Source organism: Balearica regulorum, chromosome 5 (assembly GCF_011004875.1).
Source record: "Balearica regulorum gibbericeps isolate bBalReg1 chromosome 5, bBalReg1.pri, whole genome shotgun sequence".
Classification (NCBI taxonomy): domain Eukaryota; kingdom Metazoa; phylum Chordata; class Aves; order Gruiformes; family Gruidae; genus Balearica; species Balearica regulorum.
The window spans coordinates 8,380,509-8,401,355 of record NC_046188.1 but is presented as its reverse complement, the minus strand read 5'-3'; the positions used below and the strand labels follow the sequence as shown (position 1 = coordinate 8,401,355).

The 20,847-nt window shown below is 39.8% G+C and overlaps 1 protein-coding gene across 1 annotated transcript in view; it reads right to left on the bottom strand.

Moving 5' to 3' along the window:
- The window catches only part of SYNE2 (spectrin repeat containing nuclear envelope protein 2), a 203,313-nt gene that overhangs the window by 132,810 nt on the left and 49,656 nt on the right, over nt 1-20,847 (bottom strand). Inside the window, exons 19-35 of the mRNA XM_075753365.1 lie at nt 19,632-19,790; nt 19,189-19,362; nt 18,121-18,255; nt 17,809-17,964; nt 16,822-17,033; nt 16,492-16,567; nt 15,285-15,403; nt 14,563-14,686; nt 13,555-13,712; nt 12,969-13,116; nt 10,639-11,237; nt 9,609-9,788; nt 8,452-8,602; nt 5,851-6,009; nt 4,990-5,151; nt 2,471-2,572; nt 960-1,160 (exon numbers count right to left, since the gene is read on the bottom strand). Coding sequence (XP_075609480.1) covers nt 960-1,160; nt 2,471-2,572; nt 4,990-5,151; nt 5,851-6,009; nt 8,452-8,602; nt 9,609-9,788; nt 10,639-11,237; nt 12,969-13,116; nt 13,555-13,712; nt 14,563-14,686; nt 15,285-15,403; nt 16,492-16,567; nt 16,822-17,033; nt 17,809-17,964; nt 18,121-18,255; nt 19,189-19,362; nt 19,632-19,790 — 3,015 coding nt within the window. The remainder of the gene's footprint in view (nt 1-959; nt 1,161-2,470; nt 2,573-4,989; nt 5,152-5,850; nt 6,010-8,451; nt 8,603-9,608; nt 9,789-10,638; nt 11,238-12,968; nt 13,117-13,554; nt 13,713-14,562; nt 14,687-15,284; nt 15,404-16,491; nt 16,568-16,821; nt 17,034-17,808; nt 17,965-18,120; nt 18,256-19,188; nt 19,363-19,631; nt 19,791-20,847) is intronic.

Below are 20,847 nucleotides of genomic sequence, written 5' to 3'. Positions count from 1 at the left end.
CAGAGCTGCTTTAGTACAAACTAGAGTTTTGCAAAAGGGTTTAGTCCTGCCTATGTGTCAAAATAATTTCTTAAAGTATATTGACATTAACAAGGCAATCAATAGGTAGATATAAGCACTGAACTCTCCTTGAGCACTGTGTATACATCTGTATGCATACATAATCACACATACATTCACTCATGTGCATTTTGGCATCATACAGAATAGATACATGAAGTGCACAGTAATATAGTATGTTCCAGACCACATAATACCTAGAAGCTATAATGCCTTAGCTGCTACAGGCACTATTCCACCCCTAAATGCCTTACTCTGCACGTCAAGTCCCTTTCAAGTGGATTGCAAGATAACTTCGAGGGAGCTGGAAGAATTAATTAAAAGCTGTATTTTTCTTCCAACGCCTGTGATTTCACTGCCCCAAACACTAGTGGCCTGACACCCATGACTTATTTGTGCCTAATCCACTCACTGCTCAACAGGAGGTTTAAATCCTGCCAGCCTTGAACCTCGAAGCAGGAAGCAGCTTGCTCTTCACCTCTCTCTCTGGTGCAAAGAGGATGGAAAGTTGGCTTAAATTCCCTACTGGGAGCTCCCCTTTCAGGCAGGCTCAGGTAGCACAAAGACAACCTCTGTATATTACCCAGTCTTAGAAAAGATACAACCCCATATCTCCCCTACTGCTTCAACATATCTTGCATGGTATGGTGTTGTCATGCCTATCACTAACCATATCCAATAGCTGCAAGGGTTAACTAACTACATCTGAGAATGTCCAGTGAAAACAGGCATTTCATCTTCCAGTAGCTTAAGGAAATATTCAAGCCAGGCTCTTAACTTGAGTTATTCCAGCAGTTTACAACAAATATAGGAGAAACACTTACGAAGACTTATGAACGACACCCAGGAGAGAAATAATCAACAAAATTATGAAAGATGCATAATTAGTGGCACACTACCTCTAATTTAGTAAAGATCTCTAAGGTGTCAGAAGGTGATAAAGCTTTTAAAAGTGATTCAGTCATTCCAATCTGTGTCTTGGCCAGGTCAAGGTCTCCTTTTAGTTCTGCTGTATTCACACTGAGTTCACTGGTCCCCTGCTTCGTTGACAAGAGCTCTTTGATTAGCTCCATTTTTTGCACAACAGATGATCTGATGACCTTGAAATTGGAAATAAATATACATAAGAAATTACACAGGTTTGATTTCCTAGAATATTACAGAACTCCATGATACACATAAAAAGTAATTAAAAGATCTGATGTCCAGACGTTTCAATCACAGCTTGTTCCAGTTTCTTTCCCTCCCACTCCACAAATTGAAAAAGCATTTAAGCCCTGCTTTTCTGAGAAGGAATGATCTCAGTTCATCTAATAAATTTATTTGTCAGTCTACTTCAGCGTCTTCTCTCAGCTACATAAAGGCTTTACATGCGCTTTGGCTACCAAGAAAAAGAGGATGCCAGCTCTCTCTGTAGCACACCTCCCTGCAGTGATCCCACCAGGGCAAATTCCCCACAGCAATAGAAAAACCCAGGCAAAACCAACAGAGAGGTGGGGAGGTCTGGCTCGAGACTAGTAACTAAGGAGCAACAGGTCCATGACCTTATCCTTAAGGCTTCCACAGATTTGCATGAGACAGCAACTCAATGGGATCATGGCCACATGCTGAAACACCACCCCAGGGAGCTCAGGGCGTCTGGTGCCCCCAAGGAGCACAGTGTGCACAGTACAAGCTTGCAGAGTCCTTTCCTAAGCTCCTTAGATCACTTTACCCAGTGAAACTCCTCTGAGTTCACTGTCTGCTGAGGATAAACACACAAACAGCCAAACTGGGTCAAGCTCAAGGTGCATCTGACAGAGACTGCGAGTGGATGCTTAGGGAACTGGTACAGGATCAAGGTAGGCTAACGTGGTCTCATATAGTGGAGAAGGATTTATTCTTTGCTGTGTGAAGTCAACACAAAAAGATGAAGATTTCGTTGTGATATGCCAAAGGAAAACATCAGAGTAAACACCCTTCTGTGCAAATAGCTACATACTACCAAGCTACATTAAGTCATATCCAGGTAAAGGAACAGTTTAAAATAGACAGCATGCTGAGTGGCTGGGATCCCCAAAGGGATGAGATCCATTTTGCCTTGTCCTTGGTAGCCTTGCCTTGCGTAGCTAAACACCAGCTATCACCGATATTGGCCTCTTTCAGCAGGCCTGCAAAACAGTTGGGTCAGGTCTAAGTTCCTAAAAGGCACAGGACCAAGAGAGGCCTTTGTGTTTAAAATGACAGGTTTGCTTCTAACAGCTTGAGAAAGACAACAACTGAAATGTCACTGCTAATAGCCAACAAAATGCCTCCAATTCTCTTTGGGTAGATTTAAGTCAAACCAAGAAATGACTATTGCAAAGATGATACTAGAAGCAGGGCTATAGTAATGAGTACGGGCGCATTAGCTGTAAAAGCTTCTTCCTACCTGTAGCTCCAGTGGAGGTTCATTACTATTCAGAAGTTCTTCTATCTCAGCCACTGTGTTGTCAAATTTCTGGAGTTTCTGCTCTTGAACTCGTAGGCATGCCTGAAGGTGGAAAAAACACCAGTAACTGTGTTTCCTCCCAAATTAAATTTCCATGTTTCTGTTAGAAAATTATATTAATAATATTCTTGCATTTTGGCATATAGAGCTCCCATAACTGGTCCATTTCCTGATTTTCATTTTAGCAATTTAGACATTTTTTGTATTACACTCAGAAACACTCCATGTTTCTCAGGCAAACCAGTTGTTAATGCAAATCTAGCATAAATTTAACAATCTTAATTATTTTACTTCTATATTAACCCGAGTAAATTTCCAGGAAAATAATCTTAATTTTGTACTTATTTCTTGCAATTTCTATTAAAAAGTGATATTCTCAGATGTTATAGATGTAAAGTCAAGAACTGGCATCCTGATGATACACTTTGTTAGGGATGTGATAAAACACAACACATGCTGTGAGCACTTTTTTAATGTAAATCCTTTTTATATGAAAAGATCTCTAGTCATTTGAATGGATTTTGGAAAAAGCCAGCAATGTGAAAATAAAATACCAGCTTCAACTTATGAAACAGGATATATCTAAAATAGTCACATTGTCTCATATTCCCAAATTGATATTCCGAGCTCCCTCAGGACAAAGTATTCCTTTGCAGTCTCTGTACAAGCAATCATCAAAACCCATTCATGTGCTGCAGCCTTTAAAAGAGTTCCTATTTGCATACTGGCTACAGGGGAAAGCAGAACTTCTCTCACATTATTTATACTGAAATTATCTTTAAATATAGAGTTAAATAATTAATCACTCTCTTCTTTTGTGACAGGCTTCTCAAAAGAACATGTACGGGTGCTCTGCTGGGTGGTCATAAAGGACCCTGGATTTCAACCCTATGTAACATAATATACATTGCAATAGTTGTTTGGCGGTTTTGTTTGTAATTAACACTAATGTAGAGATGTTTCAGGATCAACAACAAAAGAAATAATAATAAATTGATAAATGAACCTGATACCATCTGCACTTCAAATAATTTTACAAGAATACCAATGTACTGAGTTCAGTTTTCTCTTCTTCTATTCTGCTTTTATAGCAGCACAATTTCTCTCTCCCTTGCCCTCTCCTCCCCTCTCTTTTGAGAATTATCCTCTCACATGGGAGCAGTGGAGTAACCTTAGCGCAGCCAGCTCCAGCACAGCCCTTGCAGAAGCAGGTCGGGGGCATGGCCACATCATGCTGGGCTTGAGCAGTTTCCAGGTAACAAAATGGCTCTTACAATGCAGTTGCCAGCTGGTGCATTTTTACTGGAGCCTTCAGGGACCTGAACTACCCCAGGTAAATTCTAACAATACAATGGTAAAGATAATAATAATGTGACAAAATAACCACCTCTGCACAGCGTGTATACTACTGTTTCACTGGGAAGATCTCTATACAAACAACACCTTGAATTTTTACTGCTCTGCAAATTAAAACAAATGAGCAGCGCTAACAGTAGTTGTAATGCTGCAAATAAGTGTATTAAAAACAGGGTGTTGGTAGCATGAAAACACTGGGAAAAAACTGCCTGCATATTTTCAAACAAGCAGATATGGGATATATTTATGTCTCAACCCCACTCAAGCAGGAAATTATTTTTGTTTAGTAGATACTGGCTATAACCACAACACAGCAGAGCAGCTGGTTGATTATGGTCTTTAAGTCAGAAATTAAAATATTTACCCCCATATGTGAAGGGTCTTCAATGGCATAGAGCTAGTGCATGTGTTTTTACACCCAACTGCACCCCGATACCAAGAGTTAATGCTGTAATCTGTGTGAAAGAGGCAAGGGCAGCCCAGGCTCTGCTGCTGTCTGCCCGCCTGCAGCCCCTGGAGACCCTCAGCAGCCAGCCACTATTAAAGCTGCATTAAGTTACATGGAGGAGCACACCGGGACAAGGATCACAGGAGCAAGTAAGCCACCTCTGCAACCTCTTCTTGAACTATGCACTGCCCTGACATTTCTGAGGCTCCAATATCTTCACTGACAGGCAGTTTTCTAACTAGAAAACTAATCATTAGCCTATACACACTCTCTTCCCTTTCTTCTCTAGGCACAAGGAAATATGTGCACCACTGTACTCTGACTACAAGCTTTCCAGGCCTTCTCTTTGCTGTACGCTTGTACAACACAAAGGAATGAGGGGGCTTTGGTAGTCTAAAGCAGCATTTGCAGTGTTGCATTAATTTAAAAGAATGTAGTATACACATACACTATCTATTTATTAGTTTCCAAGACCTGTATCCGAAATACAATATGCAATATCTTCAGTGAAACTATCCATGCAGGTACAATTACAAATGTTACAACTTCCTCTGCATTTGCAGTATTGATATTTCTATGCGATGTGCATGTTTATAGTCCAAAGTCCATATCACTACAGTGTAAGTTAAGGGTAAAAAATTTCCATTCAAATTACCTTCAACTGCGTAAGGTCCTCTTCGGTCAGACAATGGTCTTCCGCATTCTTAAGTTCTGCATTTGCCCAAGCATCGATTGTGCCAGATAAATTAAGAAGTTTGTCCCACAAAGCCTGAGCTCTTCCCAAATTATCACAGTAGTTTTCAGTCTTTTCATTGATCTACCATGAGATTTATACATAGAAAACACACACAGGTTTCAAAAATTTTGAGTTATATTCTAAAAGCAAATGCAGCATAATAAAATCTGTGCGAGATTAAACCACTCACAAAAACAACAAGTGCGACAAGGGAAAAAAAATCTCGTGTGTCTTCACAGTGAACTGGTCAGGGGGAAGATATTTAAATCCCTGCCACACATGTCGCCAAACATACCAATCACAACAGCAGCTTGCCAGTTTTAAGGCAGGTTTAGGAAGGAGCCTTGCTCATTAATGTTTATCTACTCTCAGTAAATACCATCTAATCTCAGTATTGATGCACTGCTTAGATCGACAGCGGCAAATATTTCTCACCAAAAGCACCAGCATTGTAATTCTCCAGATTGTCTCCAAAGTCTAAATCCACAGAAGTTGTTATGGAAGCTTACAGATTCATGCAGAGAGCACTAATATTGCATTTCTGCATTTCCTAGAATTATTTACTGTCAAGGAGTATCCATGATATAAACTACATGAGAGATCAGAAACATGACACCAATAGACACTCTGCAAGCTTTGCTCTGATAAACACTTGGATTTATCTCTTAAGAATCTTTGCCATATTGCACTTAATTTATTCCAAATATTACACACGCGTCAGAATCAATTACTATAATGCATAACAGATAAGACCACCCTGATAATTTACTTTTTACATACATCCAGCCATCTGTCCACAATAATGTTAGCCTCATTCTCGAACGGAGGCTCCTCAAAGCTTCTCATTTTATTGAGCTGGAATTGAAGGTTTTTGCAGATCTGATTTATTTTGTCTACATCTTCAGAGTGATCATTAAATTCCTCTTTTGCCTCTTCAATCTGTGAAAAAGACCAAATAGATATTTACGAGCATGTTCACTTATGACTGTTCAGCAAAACATTTTTAACTGATGTGTTGTTCTTTTTTGTTTAGAAAAACAACTGCATTACACAAAATAATCTATTCTATATAATATGATGAGACTAGGAATGTATCCTGTGTCACTGTATCCTTGTCATGCTGATAGGAACATTTTTCCCTGTTAGAAATCCATATCATTCTGTTATTGGCTGCAAAACAGCTGAGTGGGAACTATGGATAATATATTTCTGACTGAGAGCGCCAAAACTACAGTTTGCTTTAAAAGTCGTAATCGCAAGATCCAAGGGGATTTGAGGACCTCGTTTACAGAAATAAAAAAATGTACAACGTAATACTCATCTGAGATACTATTACAACTCTAAAAAAATGTAACCTGGCATTTTGATCTCCAGGTTTTGAACTACTTTTAAAAAAAAAAAAGTTTAAATCCTACTAAAACACAGCCGTTACCAAATATGCCATTGCCAGAAACTGAAAGGTCCTTTTTTTCCTACTTTCTGTTTAAACACTAGACTGCTTCTTTGTGTTTAATTGTAATGTCAGTGTTTACAAACAACATGGAAGCTCGCTGACAAAGAAACACTGACCTCTAGTGTTAGGCAATTTGATATTAAAAGCTCTCCTTATTTCCCAGAAACAAACATCCTCTTATATAGGTACTGCCAACCACTGAGATGAGGGACAGCACTCACAAACCAGAACAAGGCAGAGAATCTCTGTTATTATTTTATATAATTATGAATAACAAATCATCAGCACTCAAGAACATGCCTTGCACTGTGCCGCAGCTACTGCAGACCACAGTTCTGAGAGTAGAATTACAAAACACAAGGTGAGGAGGCAGAGTTGTTAACAGAGTGAGAGGTCTCCATACCAGTACAGGCCAGGGTATGCAGGTGACCTCCCTTGCAGCAGGAGCCCGAGTGATATGAGGTGCCAGAGGTCTCACGTGAAAAACCAAGAAAAGACAAGACCCTGCCTCAGCTGAAGGGGAGTGGCACACATGGGCACCACGCCATTGCCCGAGCGAAGAAACCGCTTACATTCCTTCTTAAATTTAACCATCCCAGGCACTGCCTGAGAGCAAATGTTCCTGAATGATATGGGTGATGCTTCATCAGAAAGCCTAAATGGGATCTGAACAACCAGTTACATAACCCAGACAGGAAATGTGAAACCTTTACAATTAACCTGTCCAGTCATGATGGACATGCTGCTGTTCACTAATCCATTGGCCATGGACAACGATGTCCAGTGGTTGTATTCATTGAGCCAAGATGAATGTAGCTGGCTGTCAAATTTTTGTCTGAAAAAGTGATAAACTTTAAATGAGGGCTTTTCCAGCAATACCTGCTCATTCAGTCTCATCAGCTAATGTAAAAGCTACTGCAAATGTTTAACGACGATCAAAGACAGCATGGAGCAAATGTTGGTTACAGAGGGCAAGGCTCTTACATAGAAGGTCTGTCCTCTAAGTAGGTCTGTAACACAGAGAAGTGAGAGAAAAATACCAAACTATGTTGTTAAGGCTTCTAACTGCAACATAGTTTGGTCAACAAAGTCAGCCTTAGGGCAGATACTCATGCTGCAAATGCAACCAGCTCAAGGAAATACTGTATCATCAGCCCAGTCAAAACCTTTTTGGCCTCCTGAAGTACACCCCGTGGCAGCACCATGCCTGCAATCCCCAAGCCGTCTCTGAGTGCAGTGGCAATGAAATACAGCAAGGTACACAAACTCCAGCCTGGGAAGCAGGATAGATCTGTCGTGATCCAGTCTCTGAGCAGATGTGCAATGCTCACACAGCCTTACAGCTCCTGTTCCTCACCCTGCTTGCTTGGGGCTAGCTGCAGATCTCTGCCCAGCACTGCATGGGGCAGACAAACCCCACCTGGGACCCAGTGACTTCTGCCCTCCCAGCAAGGAGAGGATACAGATCTAAATTCTTGGTTATATACTACAGTGACAGCAGAGAAACAAGTGGCCCCAAGGAGCTGTATTAACTATTATTTTTGCCTTAGTAACAAATTAATTTGCTATTTTTGTACGTTTACAAACTGCGCACTGTAAGGTTCTAAACAAAATGAGTGAATATGGCTGACTTCAATATGTGGTTTTGATAGGACAGGATTTCATCTTATTTTGATACTAGATCACAGTTTTTCTATGGTTTTGGGTTTTTTAATCCCTCCCCTTTAACAAGACCTTGATTCACTAAGCAAATCTAGACATCAACTTAAAACAAAACCCAGGTATGGTCCCTAAATGTATTTTGGAAGCCAAAGTGAAAGTAAGTTCTTAACATGTGCCCTGAAAGCTGAGTGTGTAAGGGCAACGCTGCACCCAAACGCTCCCAGGAAAGATTTTTCTTTCCTTTTCAGTAAGTTGTTGTTACTCACCTTTGTTATTAGTCTGTTCAAATTCTCCTTCCCCATGTAAGAAGTTTGCTGTGAAAGCACAATCTCCTGTTTCTGGATGATGCTGGTCAGACTAGTTTTGCAGCTTTGATATTGCTTCAGGAGCTCCAGAGCCCTTGCACACTGCTCCTGGCTATCAAAAAGAGATGTATTATTTATGGCCTAAGCATAAAACAGCAGCCTCAACCTCTTGTCTGCTTCCTTCTCCTATATTCAAAGACGTGGGGAGTTTGATTACTGCTTGGAAGAGAGAAAACGGGATAAACTGTATCAGTCAGAAACCCTGCAATACTGTGTGATACCTGCTATGATATTTGGAGAGCTTTTGGAATCAGAAATGCCCTTCACCATCCTATGCCTCTGGTTCGCATTTAACCATGATGTGACCTGAGCAGTTCCGGTTTATATGATACTCTCCACTTGAAAGGTGAGCACAGCCACCAGTAAACTGAAACACAATGTGCAGCAGGTATCACAACAGCTCGGGTAGTGGACAGTGGGAAACAGCACCTCAGCCCAGCCTGCAGTGGGATCTGAAAATAGATTACTCTCTCCGACACCTGTGCAGGCCAGGAGGATTAACCAGATCTATGCCACTCCATGCAAATCATAAAGGCACCTTTAAAAACCCTAAGAGAAGGACAGATGCCCTTGGTCATCAATCACAGCCTTTCCCAGTCCTCACTCTCTCAGGCTTATCAAACCAAGTTCCTGTAGTCTTTTCCTGAGTAAGAGACTCTCTGCTTTCCCAGCTGTCCTCTTCCATTTGTTTCAGTTTGACTTTTCTTTTTGAATGTGCTGGCATGAAATTCACAGCAAATACAGAAGACACATCAGTCCCAGTAGCAGACAGGCTTTTCTTTTGGATACCAATTAAGTGCAACACATCACTGCATACCTGCTAAATGATGGGACTGTGATGTCTTAAAAATATATAAAATTAATGAGCTCTGGCTGCAAACTTCTATGTGCAATTCTTGGCTTCATGATAGTTTATAGCACCATCATAGTAACATTTGCTACTGCATCAGTATTTCATCTACTTTGAAGTATGGTCTAAGGCTTTTTTTGCTGTTCCCTTCTACAAGCAAACTTCTTAGTTGTACAATACTACTTTAAAATGTAGCTTTTCTCCTTACCATTCCGCAAGCAAGAGTTTTGTATCCTCCCATAACCTCTCTGTAACTCTACACTGTTCATTTGCTTCATCTGCTTCTTCCTCTTTGATCTGTGGGAGCTTATTAGCAATTTCTTGCATATGTTTCATTTCAACAGCAGCACAATCCAATTCCTTTTCCAATTCCATTAATGATTTTACCCTTTATTAGAAAAAAAAAAAATAAATACAGACTTTAATATGTCTTTGATTTTTTTCCCCAATGTAATTATTAAGTTCTCTAGAAATTCATCCTGAGCTGCACATACTGACTATATTAAATGACATCATAAAAAGTCTAATTTGATCTTCAGTTCATGTAATTTGACACAGTCCTTCAGATGAGTTATGCTGACCTAAGCCCTTTGAGAAAGTAATACAAAATCGTAAAGACTAATAGAGTCTGTATGAACATAGTGAATTATTTTGTATTAAAAGGTAAGTGCATTCTGGCTATCTTAAAATATGGTCTAAGAAAGGAAGCTATGCCATAGTATGGGATTTCACAACTTAAAAAATGGTCACAGATTCTAAGCTCCTCTCCCCCCCTTTTTCCCTCCGCATAAACAGTTGTGAATTGTTTATTCATCCTTTGCAAGGCTGCAGAGAGCTCCTCTGAAACAGTATCGGAGACATACAAACCATGTTAGTGGCTTTCCAGGGGTGTAGTAAGATAATGCAAGGCCTCTACAGCAGAGTTTCACATCATATGTGTCAGTGCTCAGCAAGAAGACCCGTCCCTCTGACAGTTTTCTTACGGAAAACTGTGACCATAACAATCAACCTCCTATTTTTTTCTTCATCAGTTCTGCTTCAAATAAACCCATACACAGAAGTTTAAAAGAAGTTATTTAGGCTGTGAGGCAGAGAATAAACCATAGGTGCACAACTTCTTTCAGCGCTCCACAGATACTTCAAGCCACGTTCAAGTTTCAGTGCTCCACTGCAAAGGGGCCACAAGCCCTCTGAGTTGACTGAAATGATGAACTTACAAGCTTTAAAAAAGAATTCACCTTTGTTGAATAGCTGGAATTGTTGGATCCTTCAAGCCTATTTTGTTAATTCTGTCACGTAGATCCTGAACGTTTTTAAGGAGTTCACCATTTTTTGTAGCAAAAGTCTTGTGTAAGTCATTTTCCTCGGTAAGCATCTGTTCCCTCAAGGGATCATAACTCGCACTTAGCTCTTCAGATAAAGTCAGAACAAGGTTTTCACAGCAAGTCTTTCTCCCACATTCAGCATCTTCCAAACAGATATCAACTGTTTTTAAGCGTTCATCCAAACATTTTGCCTCTTCTGCCATACGAGAAACTTCTTGTGCAGCCTCTTTCAATGCTTTTCCCTGTATTTCGGGTTGACCTGAGTGATCTGTGAGACATTTGATGGAAGACCGAATCTTCCTCAATGAGGCCATAAAAGCTTCCAGATCTTTAAGAACTGTCTCACGGATCTGCATTTTATGGTTCATTTCTTCAAGTTGGTTTTGGTAGTAAATCATAATTTTACTTGTAGCTTGCAGATCTATTGGATTAAACTCATCTCTTGCTGAACTATCGAGGTGTTCCAATTGTTTGCACACTTCAATCTGATTTAATATGGATCTCTGTAGTTCCTGAAATTGAGAGAATGACCAACAGTGTTAGCCAGTGAAAGAAAACCTGTATCCTGCACTACAGCTGAACCCATGACTGAAAAACAAATTATACTCACAATAAAGTAAGTATGCTGAACAGGGCAGTTAAGAAAGAAAACCTCTTTTTTTCCTACAGTGGACTTTGGTGAAGGGAAGGAAAAAGAAGAAAAATCAAATAAAATGGTATTCCACACAGAGGGAATTTGGTCAGCATTATAGAAAGCCCAAGCCTCTTCCCAGCAATTGGACAAAAAGGAGAGAAAGATGATGAGAGTCCTGGGACTGAAACCAGCAAGCTCTCACAGTGGAAAATCACTCAGAGCACAGGCGGGCACATAGATGTTTGTTGCTCTGCCATCTTTTAAGTTCTTTATGCTACACTTTCAGAGGAGATTTACACACATTTAAAAATGTCTTGCTCAAGTCTGAATGCTATCTGGTTACAGCCCTCAGACAAACAGCATTGTGTCACTGTTGTGAAACTCCAAATGTGCAGAGAGCTAGGGAAAAAATGCAGGGCTCTTCCAGCCAAAAAGTCATCTCAGACAGAGAGTCCACGTGCTCTTTGCCCTACAGCTTGAGAAACCCAAACCCTACTTAGCTTGAGAGCCAAGGGCAGACAAATGTAAACTTTCAGTCCTGCATAGCGGTCAGTGTGTTCAGCTCGGAGTGAACAAAACAATATTCACCCTGCCTAATAGACAGACCAGAGCCTAGGAGGAAGATACTGATAGCAGGTGAACAAGTTATTGCATATGTGCAGAGCTTCTAAAACCATCCTGGGGTGTGCTCAGGTACCTCAGCAGATGTGACACAAGGCAGCTTAGCTTAGATCATGCAATCACAGAATGGTTTGGGTTGGAAGTGACCTTCAAGATTATCTAGTTCCAACCCCCACTAGACCAGGCTGCCCAAAGCCCCATCCAACCTGGCCTTGAACACTTCCAGGGATGGGGCATCCACAACTTCTCTGCACAACATGTTCCAGTGCCTCATCACCCTCACAGTAAAGAATTTCTTCCTAGTATCCAATCTAAATCTCCCCTCCCTCAGTTTAAAGCCATTACTCCTTGTCCTATCACTCCATGCCGTTGTAAACAGTCCCTCTCCAAATTTCTTGTTACGCCCCTTTAAGTACTGACGCCCCACGCCCTGTTTGCCCACTCTGGTCGCTTGGGCTCCCTGTGCTGCCTCGTGTAGGCATGGGGATGGCCGCCACTGCTCTGGCAATGCTTGGGCCACCTCAGCATCTCCCATGAGAGCGGCCAGCTCCTGGCAGGTCTCTCCGCTCCCCTGGCGTTTCCCTGCCTCAGGAAAATCTCCTGTGTGCCAAGGTCTGCTGCTCTGCTGCAGGCCAGACGCGCTCCAGAGCAGCTCCCCTCGATGACCCAAAATTAACACTTGGCTCACAAATGAACATCACATTATGTATATGACTCTACAAAGTGATATAAAGCCAGGTGGGAACAGTGTAAATCTGGAAAGTCCTAACCTAAGAAAAAATGTTCATGACTATGCTATTCCCAGAAGAGCCTATGGAGGGTCCCTGCCTGGCCCTACAGGAACAACATTTAAAGCAAAGGGAGTAAAATACTGCTACACGTTAGAAGGTTTGAGAAGTCTTGTGAGCAAAAATCCATTAAGTTCTCTAGTTCCTAGACATATTAAAAACTGTTCTAGCTAGGGTGTGGTCTCTGCATTTTTCCTTACCTTTAGTTCCCTATAAGCAAGGTCACTATTCATCAGATTAAACTGCTGGATGTCCTTTTTCTTCAGCTGCTGATCTAATTCACATAGAAGAATGGATTCATTTTCTATTGGCAAAACAATTTCCAAAGCAGTCCTTAAAGAGTTTGTTCTACAAGAAAGGTAACAAAATGTGAACTGGGAAAGCAAGCAAGGAAAGACATGTCTTACAGCACAAAACGCCACAGAGATAATGTAATTGCCTAACAGATCTAATCCTCCTTCTGAAGTCAAAGGAGTTTTCCCGTTGATTAATAAGAAAAGCAGTGTGAGTCCCAGTGAATTTAACCAAAAGGTTGAAGGAAATAACAGTAAACTTGGGAATACTGCACTGTGATTTTACAAAGATCTGGCTCTGTGCTTCTTAGAGAGATTCCCACTATTTGCAATGTATATATGAACCAAGTATAAATAAGAAAAGCTTAATTTTTAAAACAAAATGTTAAAAATGTGCAGATATTTTCTGTTATGCACACTATTCACTTCACAATACACACATTAATCACAAAGAACTATTACTTAACTAATGTAATGAAATATTATTTTATACCTGGTACTTATAATATCCTGAAGCTCTTTCCATTCTCCTTTTAGTTTGCTTCTTGTATCAGAGATAGCAGCCTGCTGTACTTCATCCACGAGATTTTCTAAGGTAGACGAGATGTTTTCCAATTGTGTCCAGTCAGAATTGGTTTCACTCTCTATCACCTAAAAGATATGCAGTGTTAATTGCATTATTGTGATACTGTATTTCTCAATCGACCAGACAGTTAATAAAATTACAGCCACAAGAGTCTCTGCAAAAAAAGTGAAAACATCACCTTCTTCTTTAAGACTCCATTTTTAGCTGCATGCAAATCTCTACCAAATTTTTATGATGAAAATTTCCATGTCAGATATATGCCTTGGCTACGTTTTATAGAAGGTTCAGTAAACATGGTTTAGCCATTTTTACTACAAGAATGAGTAGAAAATATGACAACTTATTTATGTTCAAAAGAACAAAAAACAAACGTGGAACTGAACCACATTCTGATATGCTAGATAACCTTTATATTCCTTTAAAGCAAGAACTTCAAAAATTGCAGTAATAAATTCTCCAACATCAATTATGTGCCTTTTATCATCCCCTTAAGGCTCTCACAAACCTAATCAAGCTCTAAGTCCTGGAACAGTTTCATTCTGGCACCACTGCCATTTGATGGCTGAACTTTGACAACTCCTCCAGCTCTGACCACAATCCATCACTTAACATTCCTGCTGACAAAAAAGCTACTTTCCGTAGTTATTTTTCCCATTAAACCTATTTCAGCCTACAGATCACAAACTGAGAGCCATCAATTTCTTCTTTCAGTAACACTCGCAAAACTCCACTGCTTAGTAGAAATGCAGTCCTGCTGAACGCTAGACCCTTGATTTCCCTTCTACTTGTAATAAACCTGGCTGTAAGGATGCTCCTTTTCTCTTGGCAATTACACACAACACAGAGAGGAGAGGACTCTACATGAGAAAATAACAACTTAGGCATCAAATATGTTTTTAAAAGATGAATACTCACCTGTAGTTCAAGCAGCTTATTCTGAAGGCATGAAGTGCCTTTTATCTCACCAGTAAAGCCAGATGCTCCTTTATCTCTGCTGACTTGCAAAAGTTCCTCCAGGTTACTTCTTTGTGTGTTATAGCTAAAGAAAGATGCAATCACTTTCAGAGAGAATATTACTTCTAATTTAGTGGAACATGGCAGGGGCTGGGACTTGCTGACCAGTAGATTACCGTATAAAATAAGCACAGTCTATTGCGAATGCATATTTTTACCTAAGTCTCAAATGAATGGGCATAAATGAGCAACATCTAAAAGAGCTGAGAAATTGCTCATCTGGCTAATTTTCAAATATGAATGCCTTCCTGCATTCTCTAAATTCAGTTTTATGAACATTAAAACGTCAGTTCTTTAAAAACCTGACACATTTTATTTTTAATTTTGCAATATTTGAAGTTATTAGTAAGGCAGATACAGATTTTTCTGGCCCAAAAAAAGAACAGAAGAAAAAGTTTTCTAGTTCTAAGTGTTTTTGCTACAAAATCCTAATGTTTGAAGCGTTTAGCTACTATAGGGCTTCCTTATCAATTACAGAGCAATATTAAGTAAATTGTAGTAGAACAAGAACACTGTTCTGCATAACAAAAGTGCATCCTATTTTCGATACATTCAATCAATTTATGAATGTCTAGCGTAGTATCATCTCTTAATATATGTGCATTACACCCTTTGAAAATTACCTCTCTAATAAAGCTGGTATGGGCAAATCACCGTCTTCCTCAAATTTCTTTGCACAGCTTTCTCCATTGTGACGTTTCACATCTGGTTCCAAAACAATATCTGCAGCAGGTCTTGAGGTCTAAGTAAAAATAATAAAAAGTACCAGTTACGTCTGCATCATGCTGTGCCAAGACATAGTGAAGACTAGCAGACATCTGTGAACTCCTGAAAGAAGCAATTGCTTCACGTGTCCCAAAGGAGATGAGAGATACCATTCATGGATACAAGATGTGTTTAAACTCAGTCAAGAACCAAAAGAGCAAATTTTTGAACACTTGCAGCCAGGTCATTCACTCCTTCCACAGACGCTGGGTCTTTGGCAAGCACAAGCCACTTATGCAAATTTTTGCTGCAGCTCTGTGGACATCCTTGGGCAACCCAAAGGCACTGTCTTCTGTCACGCTGTTTATACCAGATGCCTTGGCATGTGTCTTGCCCTTGATTCCAGGATATACTCTACTCCTCAGTTTCAGGCTGCCTGATGTTAGTTATACTTGGATTATGCATGAGAGAACAGATACCATCATTGTATTAGGGACAATATCAGTAGCCTTACAAGAGATAATAGCCAATTCCTACATATCTTCAAACTTAATGTAAATGCAATGGGTCGCCTCCTATAAATCACCAGTCTGGAGGCTATCTGATGAGCTGTTTGCAGCCTTACTTCAGTGTTTATCCTACATGAGACATCTTCTGTGGCATCCAAATGACAAACTACAGTACCTTGTCTCTCTGAAATTATTTCTAAGAAGTTACAAGTGTTCTGATTTTCCCTGTAGTTTTCTAAAGCAAATGCCTCCAACTCTTCACTATTTTTCCTCTCTGTGTCCTCTGAAACTTGTTCAAATTACTGGAACACTATGGAGGATTTGCACTTGAACACAGCTTCACACACGACTCTTCCAGTGGAAACCCACTCTAGCAAAATATAATGCAAGGTTGGAGACTCACATCTCCTCGGGATGCCCAGTGCTGTTCCTTGTGTGTTACTTTTTAACATTTACTTAGTCTACATTCCCAAGCGCAATGGGTTTTTGATGTCTGACCAGAGGCCTAAGGTCCTACTACAATAAGAATATTAACAGAAATAACCAGTTTTTCCTTTTGCCAATGATCTCCCTTAGAGAGAGCACTGTTTTTTAACAGTAAGCATGGACTTCTTACCTCCTGTACCGAAAGAATATCAATTTGTTGAGAAGAACCAGGCTTTTCTCCATTCTCAGAAGCAACAATGCAGCTCCTACAGTTTGCAATGAAAAACAAAGGGAAAAAAAGAAATGCTGGCTAATGATTAAAACCAGTGCAGCTGTGGTGAAGGGTAGTCAAACATTGTACTTGGTAGTTTATGAAACTTAATACTAAATGTTTAAATGTACAGTTGCCCATAGTAATGTACCTAGTAAAATACTTGGTAGTACATTTACAATGTCACAAAAATTATCCATATATCTCATTTCTATGAAGCTACAACACATCATGCACTCAGTCACTCACTCTTTCACAGATGACTGTTCTTTTCCAGCACGAGACAGCAGAGCTGCGTAAGTATCTGCCACAATTTGTTGAAGCTTTTCTAGCTTTTGTTCACAGTCTGCAGTCAGTGCCTGTATGCCTGGGACAGTTTCTTCCAATAGTCTTCCCAATATTTTAAGGTCTTCTAATGACTTGCTAAGTTCCTTCAGGCTGTCTTCATGTGAAAAAAAGGCCTAAGCAAAGAAAAACAATATAATAAACTCATGTTAAGTTATAAGGATATGGAATTATTATTATTATCTCTTTACTCTTGCATATGCAATATTTGCTGAACATGAACCCATGAGAAGCATGAATTCAATGAAGACCAGAATTTCATCAGGAGAGCAATTTCTTACCCTTATAAGTGTTAAATTGGCCACACCAATGCATCTCAAAGAGGAGGAGGAAGGAAAATACCAGAAGCAAGTGTAAACCCCATTGCTTATGGAAACTGTAATATTCAACATGGCTCACCCTGGCAAGTGAAACATGAAAGTCTTATGCCTAACTCTGTGGTTAATTTATTTACAGCACAAACACAGAGGTAAAGTGCAGCTATTGCTCTGTGAGAAGGTACTCTCACCTGAAGGCACCTAACACCATCTATGCAACCGTAACAAATCAAGGCAGTCACAGAACACATAATCATTTCTTATTTTTACACTTTGCATGGCTAAATCTGTTTTAATACTTCAAGGCTTTCTTTAAAAAAAAAAAAGGAAAAAAGATACCATCCATGTAAGAAAGAAGCAGTTCTAACAGTCTGCAAGGAGGCTAATAACTGCTGTCAAAAACGGTAAAGAAATAATTTGGGTGGCCTCTTTCTTCTGTGTTTACATAACATAAAGCACAAGGGCCCTGTTCCACAAACACAGGCTCTGATAATGTGCCTAAAAAGGAGCAAGAAGGACAGACAATGCATTCACAAAGAGAGGTAGGTGAGCAGGAAAGGAGTGTGGCAGGTACCTTATGTTCCTTGATGAGCCCTTTGGTTTTATCCATACTCAGGAGTTTCTTCTCTTTCCCTAATTGCTTATTGATTTTTTTAAAAGTTGCGTTAAATTTCTTTTTTTCCCTTTCTACTATGAGCTGGACATAGGACATAATTTCATGATGAACTGCCTGCAAAATTCCAAACACATTATCTCTGTGAGGTGATGAGACAGTATTACAAAGCAAATAAAAACCTCAGAACATATTGTGCCAAAAAAATTGTGTTTCAAAGATGCCTGGCCTAATGAGATCAGACAGTGGATTCTCCTTCCTATATTACCTCACCTCCCATCTTTTACGAACATCTTTACTCTTTTCTTCCACTACCAGCTTTTCGTGATCAGATGAAATATTTTTCAGTTTTTCAGCTGCTTTCAAAAATCTGTCAAGAACTTTATTGTCCAGAGCATTAAAAGCTTCCTGCAAGAAAAGCATCATAACGAAAAATAAACAGAACTGAATGTAGCTTATTTACCTAATAAAATGACAAAAGTAGCATACCAAAATCACGCACAAAGCATTTATACATTGCATGTATGGGCTGTGATGGCCCTTGCATGGATGAGTATGAGGGCATTCTCCACCCTTGTGGATCTGCAAAAAGGCTGCAGGCAATATCAGTGTATATGTTTTGGAGAAAAGCAGATGTTTTTCTTGTATCTCCTCTTTTAGCAGCAAATTTAGCACCAAAGAAGAAAGATTAGGGTCCCTGAACCCTGCCTCATTTCTAGGGAATATACATGGCCATACTCCATGCCTGTCCGAGAGCGGGTAAAAGGTCTGCACCAGTGCGATGGGACCCTGTGAGATGGCCTGGAGTGATGCTCTGTGCTGCTCCCGGCACATGGCCACCCAGGACTTGCTGTGCAAGATGAGGCAACGCGGATTTGGGGGACTTTCATTTTTGATACCTCAATCAGGACCCCTTTAAGAGATCCAGATTTTGAGACTGAACACTTTCTTTACCAGTTAGCCACTGGGAAAAAGAGGTGATTCAGTATTTATAATCGCACTTTTAACAACTTGTCCAAGAATTCAGGCATGTGATTCTTGATGTAAATCTTAATTATTAATCAGCACAAAAAAATGGCTGTAGTTCAGAACATGATGAGTTCTGATGGGATGATGGAATAATTTAAGACAGGACGCTGAATAAACTGCCATACAGATTTACATCTCTCCATTCAAGCTGTCTGCCAAGTTAATATATGCTAATAGTGCTAAATCGAAAGGCTGAGAAAAGCATTAATAGCTACCAAAAAAAAAAATCTGATAATTTTTCTCATTGTGGTACCTCAGCCTTTTAGATACTAATAAATACTCAAATTCAGCTGGCTCAGAAAACAAACCCACCTCATATCTTGAAATACATTCTTCAGGACTTAATTTTTGACTGACAAGTTGCACAGCCTTTGAAATGGAGGCCTCAAGTTCTTTCTGAGATTCTTCAAAATTGAGCAAAGCCTCCTTCTCTGAGGGTTTCTTCTCAGATTTGGACAAAACGTTGCTTATGTCACCCGTGACAGCCTTGGAAGAAAGAGACTCTTTTCAGAACATGCCCGAGTGTTGGTAATTACATAAAGCTATTGCTTCATAACATCACTCAAGTTTTTTGAGTTGAGATACTGATCTTTGAAATGTTCTAGTTTTTGCCCCAGCAAGAGTCTTGGAGACTGATTCCAACAGTATAAAATGTTTTCTATTTTATGTGAATGACAAGGAGTCTTCCTAACACATAATGCTAAAATTAGAGATGTCTGTGTGTATAAAGTACAACAACAATAAAAAAGAAGTACCTCTATTTTGTCCCTGGCTTCTTTAATTCGTGCCTGCAGCCCAGTGGTGTGAGAATGCTGTTGGGACACTTGACTTGAAACATTTTGCGTCAGGGACTGCAATATCTCTTCTGCTGCCACAAGTTGTTCTTGGCACGAGGTTCCCCTTGCAGCCAAGCTCTGGTTGAATGAAAAGCATTAGAAGTCTATACAGTATTTATTTCTTTTTGTTTAAGGAACTGAATGAAAAAGCCAGCATTGATCATGGATGGTCAATATTTGGTCAAAGAAAAATCTTACATGCCAATTATGGTCAGTGTATCGCCCTGCAAAATCTGTGTAGAGAGAAAGAAATTTGCTGCCACCCACAGGGGATTCTGTTTGCTGAAACAGTCTTTTTGTCAATGAGATACCTCCCATGTCTTTGCCTCAGAGCCAGTTAGAAGTATTTTTTAAGCAAGCTCTCCCATCCAAATAGCTTTCCAAATGAATGTACAAACCACACATTTGGATATGCATCGTCTGATCATGAAGTCATCCAAAAGTAAGCACATATCAAGGCTCAGATTTTCTTGCGGTATTCAGCAATAAAAGGCAGGAAGCAGCTGGCTATTTTGCATGCAAAAGTAGTGTGCCAAATTTGAATATTTATCATGAAATGTCGTTATTAGAGCTGTTTTGATCTATGAATATTTAACACGTTTTCCTGTTTCAAGTTGTCAATTAGCTTTCTTCTAATGATAATCAGTGCTTTATTCTGGATCTTGACCTATTGTACCACAGGTAATAAGCGACCTGATCTCTTCTGCTCACAGACATGGAGATACAATACCAGTCACATTTTTGGAGGATGTATTTCAGGGTGTCTTTTGTTATTTTGTTGTTTTTAACAAACTAGTGTCATGCTGCAAAATAAGGCTTATTTTATAAACTTATGCCCACAATTACAAAAAGATGAATATTCTTTTCATAGGCTCACACTCCTAATTCTGTCAACTAAACACAGTGTAAGAAGGCAGAAACCAAAAGTAAACTAACACTAATTCTGGTTAGCAGTTATTGTAGGTGGATTTAATGTACCAAAGAAGATCTCTGTTTAATTTTGGCGCTTCGACAGAGGAGCTCCAATGAAACCTCCTTCTGGTGGCCACCTTCCTACCGTTAGATTATACTGGCCCTGTTGCAGAAATAGCAAAAGGCAACATAATACAGTGCTCCAGCTTCTCCAGTGCAAAGC